A 12,893-nucleotide genomic window follows, 5' to 3' on the forward strand; every position below is an offset into this window, starting at 1 on the left:
TAAATGTTTACACGAAAAGCCAACCTAAAACCGGGAAAATGTAATACTACTTTTTTCCCTATACAAACATACGCAAAATATCAATTTTTGATCAAATTCCAGCCTCTCGAAACTGTCCATAAACAACCAGGACAATCACATAAACAACTTGAAGATTCCCTTAAAATTAGCTAGCTGTATTAGATTAAACAACTCCAGACAGCATATCCGCTCTGCCGAAATGACAATATCATGGACCAATGGAACATATCTAAAACTTCTATTGATATCATGAGTATTGTTGATAAATATAACGTAGTCATATAACTCAAGGTAACCGTATCAACTGTTATTAAGGAATTCAACATGGAACTAATTTTACGCTTACATGTAAGGATCTCTCATTTATAACAAGAATAATGGTTGGCATTACTTATCATGCAAATTGGTTGAAAAACTAATTATATTTACATACTACTAAAAAAAATAGTTTTTAGTCAACCCTATGAGTGAAAGTGTATATTAAAGATTTATGTACCCAAACAAACCTGCCTGTTGTGTTCTTTAATTGAATTTTGAAATGATTAACTAAATGTATGAGAATGTTTGCAGACCAAAGGTCCAATAGTTCAATGGGATTAACTGTTTTGCATTCGTTATTTTTTTCAAATCGTTAATGGCGAACAACAAGGTCATTAATGATAAATGCTGTTTGAAAAAGAGTAAAACTTAAATTTTAAAGTGAACATAGGAAACAAACTTTCCGATAGAAGGCTGTAACACTCGAAAAAGAAATTTGTTACGCTCGCGACAACACACGTAAAGTCGTTATTTTTCAAGTCGATGAAATGTTCCGGATGTCTCGATATGCAAGTTCTTTTAAAGTAGCATAAAAGAGGGAAATATCATGTATTAATATAAGTTGATATTCCGACGTTATTCACATTTTTCATTTTATTGGATCTACTATAAAGAAGTGAGGTAATCTCTCAAAAACTACGATTTAGCCAGTGGCAAATCAATATGTTTCTTGTAAAACTTACAGTTGATTTGACAACACTAACAAATGCATGCTAGTAATAAAAACACAGATAACAACTTTTCAAAGAAATAGTATGTCCCTTTCCAACTTGGACAAAATAAGAACAGTACACTATATAGTTCTAGAAGTTGTAAAACTTTTATTTGTTTGTTTTTGGGTTAAAAAATTAACCCAGTTCATCATGAGTGATCTGAAGTGACACAGTCATTTTGTTCATGCATTATAAAACCACACACACAAACACACATACAAATAAACTCATCATAGATAGCAGGATTGAAATTTTGTATTAAACTACTCTATAGAATTGAATGTATATTATGCACTTTTATTATTATGTGTATACAAAATATCTGTCTTGTGAGAAGAACCATGGGGTTACGTTGAGTCTGAACTCGTATAAATCAAACTTAAATGACCGTTTTTTCTTCATCTGTACGAAACTTATCTTCCTTTTGAAAAGATAACAGTTCTATTTTTGAAGATTCATTCTTTTTTCCAAGATTATTCAGTGTAGCCACGTCTGTTTCGTCTTTACCATACGTTTCCAACATAATTTCTCTCTGCAATTAAATAAATATACCATAGTTAAACGTCATGTCGTCATATAAAAATGTTCAGCTCACGCGGTCCGAAGTGCCAGCTGAGCTATTCAAATGAGTAAGAGACTGTCACCCGTCACTTCTTATCGGCGCATACACTTTTATTTAATTATCTCTTCTTAAACACATAGTAAACTAAAACAAGCTTTGTAATATAATCAATACTTATACTGTGTCTTAAAATAAGGAAATATCATAGGATGCAATTGTCAATGCCTAACTGAGTTTTGATCATATAGCTCCTGGCGAGTTTAGTTATTCATCATCCCTGGTTTTGATTTTGTTTGGTGGTTTGAGCATTTCTGGTGAAGGTAAATCCAGAAAAATAACTCGCCCATACATCTTTTTGGATATCATGCCGTGGATTTCTTTATTATCATTCCATCTGAATATCCTTTTGCTATAGTTTTCCCTTTTGTCATAAATTTGACCTTTGGATAGGTATGTTTAATATAATACTAGTATATAATTTATCAACCCGACACAAATTGTAAATCCATCATTTAACGGAGCAGTAAGTGTAGGACTATTGGATCAGTCAATCGGCTCTCCCAACTGGTTTAGATTTCGTTGGTGGTAAATCTAAAATGTCAATGTCCTATTCAAAGTTATTTTCATCGTCTTTTGTGCGCCTCTCCTTGCCGACTTCTTCTTATTTTCATAAGAGTCGGAGTTCCTTCAGACACTTGTCAAAAACAAGAAGATCAAAGAAGCCAGATCATTTAATTTTATATTCAGATATATTGATGATGTTCTTTCCATAAACATCAAAACTTTTCTGATTGGGTTCCATTAATATATCCTCCAGAACTAGACATTAAGGAAACAACAGATACGCCTTCCTCCGCCTTAGACTTATACCTCGAATTTGACATAAACGGTCATCTCAGTACCAGAATCTATGACAAACGAGACGATTTTAATTTTGAAATTATCAATTTCTCCCGCCTTAGTAGCAATTTACCAACTTCACCTGCATATGGGATAAACATTTCCCAACATTTCGGTATTCAAGAGCTTGCAGCTGCTACTCAGACTTTGTAAAACGTCACCAGTGTTTGGGCAGAAATTTGACGAACCGTGGTTATGTCAAAGAACGTCTCGTCCTTTTTCTAAAAAAGTTCATCGGAAGATACCAAGACTTTGTTGATAAATATTCCTTATCAACTTCACAAATAATACATGATGGTCTTGATTCTAGGTATTGACGTTGTTTATCATCTTAATTACCTGTTATAGTGTTCTTTTATTTGTCTTTGTAAATTATTAACGTTTACTGTTTGTCCGATTTTGGTAATATCCTTTAGGCGTGGCTCGGTACTTGTACATCCCGCCATTGTGTTGTTGTGCTGTGGTCATTTTTTGTATTCTTGTGTTTCATTTTTGCGTATGTGCTTTGTCTATACGCCAATTTGCTTTTCTTTGTTGACATATTTGGTTGTTTTATAGTGATTGTGATTAGAACACAATGTTGACTGCTGTACCCCTATTTTTGACATTTTTACCTATTATGTCTGTTTGTTTTGTTCACACATTGTTGGCAATATAATGGAATTTTATGCGACTGTCATACAAGTGAGAGGTTTAGCTAGCTTTAAAACCAGGTTTAATCCACCGTTTTCTACATAAGGAAATGCATGTGCCAAGTCAGGAATATGACAGTTGTTTTCCATTCGTTTGATGTGTTTGAGCTTTTGATTTTGCCAATTGTTAAGGGACTATCCGTTTTGTACCAATTTTCCTTGAAGTCCGGTATTTTTGTTGTTTTACCTTTTTATTTTATACTGTAATAACATAATTATAGACTTCTTTTCAATATCAAGTCTTCAATACATAATTTAAGGATGTACACCTCTGAGGAGCCAAAAATTTCTAGAATTAAAATTTTTTTCTTAACCTGATATTTGGGTTTATATGACTTTAAGAAAGTAATTGATGAAGAAAAAATCATATGGTGATGCACTTCTTTTTTTACTAAGGTAACATTTTCAAAGTACCAAATTTTAATATTTCCCATTTTTCATAAATTTTTACCCGTTTTGGGGCTATTATCATGAAAAAAATCACAATTAAACTTTTCTTCATACTTTCACTAAAGATGAAGTGGATGCATCTGAATAAATCTTACTTTAAAAAAAAACTATAGATAGAATTTAAAGTTGGCTGGGGGGTATTCCTCCATCTTGGATTTTGAAGTAGCAGATAACAATTGGTCTAGATCTTTAATGAAATGTGCAAATTTTGAGAGTAGTGTGTAATTCATGTGTAAGACTTTTTATGTTTATATAGAAAATTATGTCTTTTATCATATTTACTGCTGTATTTTCTTAAAAAAAACAATATTTTTGTTTGATTCATTTTTTTTCAACTTTGCCACATAAGGGGAGATAACTCAGATAAAGTAATTTTTATAATAGAAAGTTTTGTGAATTTACTTATTTTAATATGTAGCAAGAAAACAAGTCCGGTGACCCCATTTTTTCTTTTTCTTATCTGAAAGTATGTTATAAGAGCTATCTTCTCACATTTTATCTTAAACTTCTATGGTGTAGTTTTCTTTTTATCACACAAAATTGAATTTTCCATGCATAATCTATACGAAATCTGAGAATTTTGCACAACATGTAGCGTGAAAAAAAGTCAGGTGACCCATACTTTTTATTATATTTTGGAAAAAGCATGATAAAAACTACATTTTGACAAATTATTAAAAAATTCTAATTATTACCTTAATATTAGAAAGTTTTATAAAATTTTTTGCTTTTTCGTGTCAAATTGACCATGCTGTCAATTTTGTAAATTTGGGATTTTCTCTTTTTTTTTAGAACAAAAACCATATTATTTCAACTTCTATTATTATAAATGATTGAAAAATACATATCTAAGAATTTTGAAAAGAAAAAAATGATATGGGCTGTACATATTTTTGGTAAAATCATTTCTTTGTACCCCTCACCCATTTTCCCAACATTATGGTTGATGAGACTGACCGGATTGGTTATAAAATTTGAAAATTTTATTACTCAAAAACTACTAATTGTAAGTACACAATTTTTTCACAGAGTTTAGTTTGATTATAACATTATTTAAATTCATTGATATTTTCGACTTCTATCACGTTTTGGAAATAATTCCCGAACGAGATTTCAACGAGACTGAAACATCAGAAGAATAAATCCTTAAATAGAAATGTTTCTCCTGTGTTAGCATTTTAAAAATGACAGATAGCTAGCTTCTGTTTGGTATAAATTCGTCACAGATCACACATATTTGTGTTCCGACTGTCATTTAACTAATAACAGCTATAGGTATTAGAAATTCTATGAAAATCAAACATTCAGCTCCATTTCCAGCATCCTTCGGGCTTTCCGCCCTGATTTTAGGTATTCATTTGTTTATTGAGATATTACGGGTATATATTACGACTTTTGAACCACTTTCGACTTAATGCGATGCTCGACTTTTAGCAGATTATCACGTGACTTTCAATTTCAATACAACAATGTAGAAAAGTAGACGTTTAAACATTTAAATTTTAGTGAACTTTATAAGTTTAAGGTGGATATAATTATACAAGTTGTTGTCAAGAACTTCATGTACGACTTCCATCTTATATAATCTTACCTTATCAAAAGGAACTCCAAAATAAAGTCTTTTCCTAATTCGTTTTGGGATACAAGGAAAGAATTGGTCAAAAAATGGTAAAACAAATCTCACATCTACAGATTCGGATGATGGTACACCTTTAAAAGATACAAAACTTTAATGTATTCCGCTAAAGTTTCCATTTCAACTTCCAAGTCGCTAACAAAAGTTGCTGATATACATACAACAATTCACTACTTATAATGTTTTTCTTTTTCTTTGTCTTGTCAAATGTAAATTTCATAAGTTCCAGTAAATGTATCTTGAAACTAATATTTTTGTTCTGTTCACACCAGAGGTCTTCTACGTTTCTTTTTTCTATTTCTATATATAAATGGTAGGATTTTAGGTACCATTGATTTTTCTTAACAAAAGGTTTACACATAAATTAAACATTTATTCTAATATTAGCAGTATTTTCTTATCATAATAGTCGGTCTTTACTTCTGTAACTGCTAATCTTTAAGCATTGTTGTAAAAACTATTACTTTTTTTAAAATATATTAAGATATTTTACATTAAATCCATTGTGAGATTTTTTTAAAATCAACACCACAGTTAAGAAAAAGTTTCCGATTTCGCAATAAATCTACTAGTCTTCGGTAATTGAGAGTATTTTAAACCAGTACGTTTTTTTTTTGTTTTTTTTTTAAATGTGGTTAATGCCAAATGAAATGGTTTGATTATCAATTGCTAAGTTTAAAATAACTGCCTTTACTGTGTCTCTCTTCTTTTTTTTTTTGGTTCATGTGATTACGTCAGTTTTTCTTTGTTATCCTCTTAATCGATTTTACGAGATATGAACATCGGTAAACTACTGTTGTCTTAATTTTCTTCGACTAAAGGTTTTTCATTGTCCGTTTGCGTTTTTGGAACTTTTAGGGTAGGTCGTTGTATATGTTTAAATTCTTTTCCAGTTGTCTTCGTGTTGGGTTTTCATTAAGAGGCACATTCATCCTCCAAATATGCCCTGAAAGTCATACCCTCAAGGAAAAAGAATCTAAATTATGTCTTTACCTTCAATAAGGCTTGCTATGATCCCAAAAAATAAAGTAAATGCTTGTCCCAAAACATTTATCCATAGGTATGATATAGAATAGTATTTATCTAAACCTTGCCTGAAATGGAAAAAGAATATTCATGATAATATATTTGGACTGTTGGGATATTTTTACGTTATGTGGTTTAGTGTGTTTATTTTGGAATGTTTTTTTTTCTTCAATTTTGAGTATAAATGAGAAAGACGTGTTTAAAATCAAACAGTTGTAAAAGCATATGTTGTAAATTAATGATAAATAGACAAACAAACGATAAATATTTGTTAACCGAATATTTAAAAACGCGTTAGATCCGATCATTGAAATTGGGACAACCGATGAAAACAGTGCTGTGCAAGAAACAAAACAGTATTTATATTTACGGAGATGTTCCAAAAATATAATTATCTGTAGGTAAAAGATGAAGTTTCAAATTTTTGGATAAAGATCGGGATATAATTATCTTACATTAAATAATTAAAAAAAGAACAACCTGTGTGACTATAAATGAAACTTGTTTATGAAACAATACTGATTTCGAAGTCAATTACTTAGTTAAAGAGCTTGACAGCCATAGGGAATACTTAAGGTAGATCATAGGTATATGTTTCCCGAGACAGAATTTTCTTATACTTTGCCAAAATGAAGATTTTACTATGCTCTTTTCAAAAATATAATAAAACGGATGGGTCACCGTGCTATTTTTCAAGCTATGAGTCGTTGAAAATTGCCTAAATTTGGTTAGAATGATCATGAAAAAACACATTTTTGTGCATAAAAAGAAATCTATGAGATAGAATTTTAAAATAAATTGTGAGAAGATAGGTTTTATAATATGTTTTAAGAAAATAAAAAGAAAAAATGGTGTCACCGAACTTGTTTTCTTGCTACAAGTAAAAATAAAAAATTTCCCTATCAGTCCAGTATAAATTTTTACTAAAAGAGTTATCTCCCCTAAAATTGATTAGTTGAAACAATTTATTCTAAAACACAAATGTTTGGTATTTGTTTAAATATTTTGGATAATGCAATAAATCAGCAAGTTTTCTTCATATATATAAACTGTCTAATCAATAAATTTGCACATCTGTCTACAAATTTGCAGATTAGGGCAAATAACTAGAGTGATAGTGTACTGCGATAGTACAATCCAAGATGGCGGTATACCATGAATCTACCTTAACCATTGTTTTCCTTATTGTCAGAAGTAATTTCCTAGAAATATGTGAACTGCACATCATGTTAACGCCATTACAGCCATTGTTCCACTACTAACCCGTCTATTCTACGTACTAGTACACATGGGACAATCAAAAACCTGGTAATAAATTGTTCAAATAAGGCATTTGAAAATAGTGGAATTAATTACGTTTGGAGTGTTAATAAAATGCTCCGCTGGGGCGCAGCTTGATACGACCGCATAGATCGAACCCTGAACAGTTGGGGCAAGTATGGACACAACATTCAAGCTTGATACAGCACTGAATTTGGATTGTAATTACATATTTGACACAGCATAGGTTTCTGACACAGAATGAATGTGGTCTAAGAACTAAAAAAATTTTAATTTCCCAATTCAAACCATATTATTATTATTTGCTTTTATATATAAATCAGAAATAACCAATTTAAAATGGAAAATTTTAAAGAAAAAAAAAGGAAAAAAATCCCCCCCCCAAATTTTTTGAACCCCCTTATGATTCATCACCCCCAAACTAAATCCCAGCCTTCCCTTTGTGGTATGGTACCTTGCAGTACAATTTCAGAGAGATCCATACACTTGAACACAAGTTATTGTCTGGAAACTAGAAAAATGCTTGTTTTTTGGCCCTTTTTTGGCCCCAAATTCATAAACGTTAAGGGCAATTACCCCCAACTCAAACCCAGCTTTCCCTTTGTGATATGGAACCTTGCAGTACAATTTCATAAAGATCTATACACTGACACACAAGTTATTGTCCTGAAACTAGAAAAATGCTTGTTTTTTTTGCCCCTTTATGGCCCCTAATTCCTAAAATTTTGAGGGAATTACCCAATAAATTAATCCCAGCCTTCCCTTTGTGCTATGGTACCTTGCAGTACAATTTCAGAGAGATCCATACACTTGAACACAAGTTATTGTCTGGAAACTAGAAAAATGCTGGTTTTTTTCCCCTTTTTGGCCCCCAATTCCTAAAATTTGGAGACAATTACCCCCAAAATCAATCCCAGCATTCCCTTTGTGATATGAAACCTTGTGGAACAATGTCAGAGAGATCCATACACTAACACACAAGTTATGTCTGGAAGTTACAAAAATGCTAATTGTTGGCCCCTTTTGGCCCCTAATTCCTTAACTGTTGGTACCATATCCCCCAAAATCAATCCCCACCTTCCTTTTGTGGTATTGAACCTTATGGTAAAATTTCATAGAGATCCATTCACTTAAACTAAAGTTAGAGTGCGAAAACCAATGTGTCTTCGGACGACGACGACGACGACGACGACGACGCCAACGTCATACTAATATACGACCACAAAATTTTTTTGCGGTCGTATAAAAATTCGTTGGATGTACTTGATAAATTGCATGCTTATATTGGTTATTTTGAATCTGTTCAAAGTTTTGATTTTTCTACCCTATATACCACTTTGCCTCATAATCTTATTAAGATAAAATTCACACACCTAATTAAATGGGCATTTAAAAAGTCAGAATGCGAATATATATGTTCTAACTCTTTAAGGTCATTTTTTAGTAACAACAGACAAAAGAACTATGTCAATTGGACCTGCTTTGATACGATTACTGCCCTTGAATTTTTACTAGATAACATTTTTATTCGCTGTGGAGATTCCGTATATCGTCAAGTTAACGGAATTCCAATGGGGACTAACTGTGCACCACTTATTGCGGACCTGTTTCTGTATTGTTATGAGTTACAATTTATGACTAAAATCAGCAAAGACCCATCGAAACAACATCTGATACAAAAATTTAGTAACGCTTTTAGATATATTGGCTCTCAATAATGACGACTTCAAGAGATTTATCCTGCTGAACTGACTTTAAATAAAGCCAATACTCACAATGAACACTGCCTTTTCCTGGATCTTGATATCTATATCTTTAACTGGGAAGCTTAATACCAAAATTTATGATAAAAGAGATGATTTTTCATTTCCTATTGTTAATTATCCATTTTTAGATGGTGACGTTCCCTTGTCACCATCTTATGGTGTTTATATATCTCAACTTGTTCGATTCGCTCGTGTATGTAACAACGTATTTGATTTTAACGAAAGAAACCTCTGTAATATTGAAAGATTATTACACCAGGGTTTTCGATATCACAAACTAGTCAAAACATTTACTAAATTTTATCATCGGTACAAGGACATCATTCGTAAATATAAATCAACATGCAGACGTCTTATACGTTCAGGTATTTCACATCCAATCTTCCTCAAAAGCTAAACAAACCTTTAAACAGACTTATTCAGAAGGGATATAGTTACGATACTGTTGTCAGGTCATTAAAGATGGCATATTTTGGTATTAATATTGATTCACTCATAGGGTCTTTGCATCGGAAATAAACACATTTGTTTTAAAACCAGTTGTTGGCATGATACGGGTTATGTTCTACTCAATATATTTTATGATGGTATGATACTAAATCCCTAACGGAGGGATTGTGCTTGATTTTCATATGATGAAGACATAATCTTTCAATCAGTTTAATTGAGGTCTGGAGCTGGCATGTCAGTAACTGCTAGTAGTCCTTTGTTATTTTATGTATCATTGTCCTTTTGCTTAGTTTCATTTGTAACCTTTTCTGACATCGGCCTCGGACTTCTTTTAAACTGAGTTTTACTGTGCATATTGCTGTGTGTTTGTTTATTTTACATTGGCTAGAGGTATAAGGGGAGGGTTGAGATATCACAAAACATGTTTAACTCCGCCAAATTTTTGCACCTGTCCCAAGTCAGGAGCCTCTTACCTTTGTTAGTCTTGTATGTTTTTTTTTAATTTTAGTTCATTTATATATGTTTTAGTTCAGTGTGACGTCCATTTTCATTGAACTAGTACACATTTTTGTTTAGTGGCCAGCTGAAGCCCGTCTCCGGATGCGGGATTTTCTCGCTGTGTTGAAGACCCATTGGTGGACTTCGGCTGTTTTCTGCTGTTTGGTCGGGTTGTTGTCTCTTTGACACATTCCCCATTTCCATTCTCAATTTTATTCCATATAATTGTGTTGGCTTAATCTAAATACGATTCTTCATAGAAATAAAATTCAACAGGAAACGTCGAAATAAAAACATCATCAACGTAATAAAAGACACTGTAGATTTAGGATAACAGTATAGAGTGTGCTATACATAAAAGGCAGTGCGTCAAAATATGAGACAAAACGTGCACAGGGCATAAAAAAGGAACGAGCTCAGACCAGTGAAATAACCTTCTAACTGGACAACTGCATGATGCATGAATGATATGTGACAATCATAGCTGGGCCCATGCTCGTAATCAAAAATAGTATCTAATCAATTATATGAAATTTGAAAAAAAAAAAAAAAATGGATATATTCACCAGATAAGTCCACGCTAAATAGGTTAAAACATCCATTGCATTTTTACCTAATAAATTCAGTAACATTTGTCAATAAATGAATAGAAAGGCTCAATAAATTCCACTCGTATATTAAATATATATATCTTAAATATATGTACATATGATGTACAGCAATTCTGAATGAAAATATTATAAAGCGTAAATTCAACCCGAGAGGTCCATATTGATTTAGTGACGACTTACAATGCACATCTTTTAAAATACATCCAGTCATTGCTTCTGGACACTTAATAAAAAGAAAAGCTGAAGAGGGTCATCTCGGTAAATATATATTTATTCGATTCTCAGCAGTTCATAGTTTTACGATGCGATGGTAAGCTGCCTTCCCAGTAATATTCTCATTTCAATTTATTCAAACTCAAAAAGTTTACACAAACACGGATATGGAACAAATACCAAGAGGATTAATATTAACGTGTTATTTGTCGTCGCTGCCATTTGAATTTTGAGAACTGGTTTCTCCATCTAAGCACATTGGTTGTCATCTTTTACAATCAAAATCAAATGAGTTCAGTCTTTGCTTTTGACCTATTAGTTAAAGAGGGTCATCTATGTAAATATATTTTTATCTGGGTTTCAGCAGTTCATAATCTACAATGCGATGGAAAGCTGCATTCCTAGTAATATTCTCATTTTAATTTATTAAAACTCAAATAGTTTACACAAATACGGTAATGGAACAAAGAACAAGAGGATGAATATCAACACGTTATTTGTCGCCGCCATTTGCTTATTGTGTACTGATTCGGCATCTTAGCACATTGATGGACATCTCTTACTACCAAACCTACTACTTAATTTGTTAATTTGTTGAAAATATTTCATAATGTAAATGATTACCAACAAAGATACAAGAAAACAATTTGATTACTGAAAACTTGAAATACAATATCTATTTTCTATATTCGCAAATATTATTTCACCAAAATGATTTGGAACATTGTGTCGGTGTCTCAACTCACTAGCGCAGTCTTCGATCTTTAGATATCCGAATAGTGTTCTGATCTGTAATTTTACCGAATGTGTCCTTCTGGCGATTGTGACATTTAAAATGAGTGTATTCTCATGACAAGCAGGAGTAACTACTCTGTCGACGCACCAGGTCTCGCTCCTTTTAGAGTTCATGCAATTCCATCAGTTTCTGTGTTTTACCTTGATAGATAAGTCTCTTCCTAATCGATTTGAACATCGATAAACTACTGTCGCCTTAAGTTAAAACATATGCCAACTATACAAGGGCCAGCTTGTGAAAGGAATATATATTTTTTTTTCTCTCGATATTCTTTCTAAAGCCGTTTTAGAAACACGTTCATAGATAATAATATGACCTTAATAAGCTTAATCTTCTGTAAAATGTAAAATGAAAATAAACTCTTTGCTTCTTTCGATGAAAAACCGGTTAATATTTATACACAAATATCACAAAACGAAGTGAATCCAACCAATTAAATTACCGAACAGAAAAAAAAAAATATTGCGGACGTGCAAGAAACGAAGCGCCAGAATTTGTATAAATTGTCAGAATTCTTCATTTTTATGTTTGATGCTTCGTTTTACACACAATGTTTAGACATATCTTTTTTACAATCTTGGATAGGACATATTATATAAGAGGCGAAAGATACCACGAGGACATTCAAAACTCGTATAAGTAAAAAAAACAAAAAAAAACACGAAAGACGACCACAAAAAGACAATCAAGTCCACAAACTTTTACAGAGAAAACTAAATTCTGAACAACACGAGCCCGACCAAAAACTGGTGATCTCAGTTGCACCGGGAAGATACACAGATCCTGCTCCACTAGTGGCACCTGTTTAGTGAACTTTTTATTCAATCAAATATGTGGGATATAATTTATAAAACAACCTCACAGCCCCGTCATACAATGTTTGATTTCTATAAAAAAAAAAACGGGAAACATTATTTAGGAAACGGCTATGCTTTGGAATATAAGTGAGAGAAGACTAAT

At 32.1% G+C, this 12,893-nt stretch overlaps 1 protein-coding gene across 6 annotated transcripts in view; it reads right to left on the bottom strand.

Moving 5' to 3' along the window:
* Window positions 1-1,137: 1,137 nt before the first annotated feature.
* LOC127738002 (sodium-coupled monocarboxylate transporter 1-like) overlaps window positions 1,138-12,893 on the bottom strand; it is a 78,212-nt gene continuing 66,456 nt past the window's right edge. For all 6 annotated transcript variants that reach the window (XM_052249006.1, XM_052249002.1, XM_052249004.1 and 3 more), the window contains 3 exons: window positions 6,286-6,386; window positions 5,248-5,366; window positions 1,138-1,584 (listed from right to left, as the gene is read on the bottom strand). In XM_052249006.1, the coding sequence (XP_052104966.1) occupies window positions 1,432-1,584; window positions 5,248-5,366; window positions 6,286-6,386 (373 nt within the window). In that variant the 3' untranslated portion in view covers window positions 1,138-1,431. The remainder of the gene's footprint in view (window positions 1,585-5,247; window positions 5,367-6,285; window positions 6,387-12,893) is intronic.

The sequence above is a fragment of the Mytilus californianus genome, unplaced genomic scaffold (genome assembly GCF_021869535.1).
Source record: "Mytilus californianus isolate M0D057914Y unplaced genomic scaffold, xbMytCali1.0.p SCAF_4, whole genome shotgun sequence".
Taxonomy (NCBI): Eukaryota; Metazoa; Mollusca; class Bivalvia; order Mytilida; family Mytilidae; genus Mytilus; species Mytilus californianus.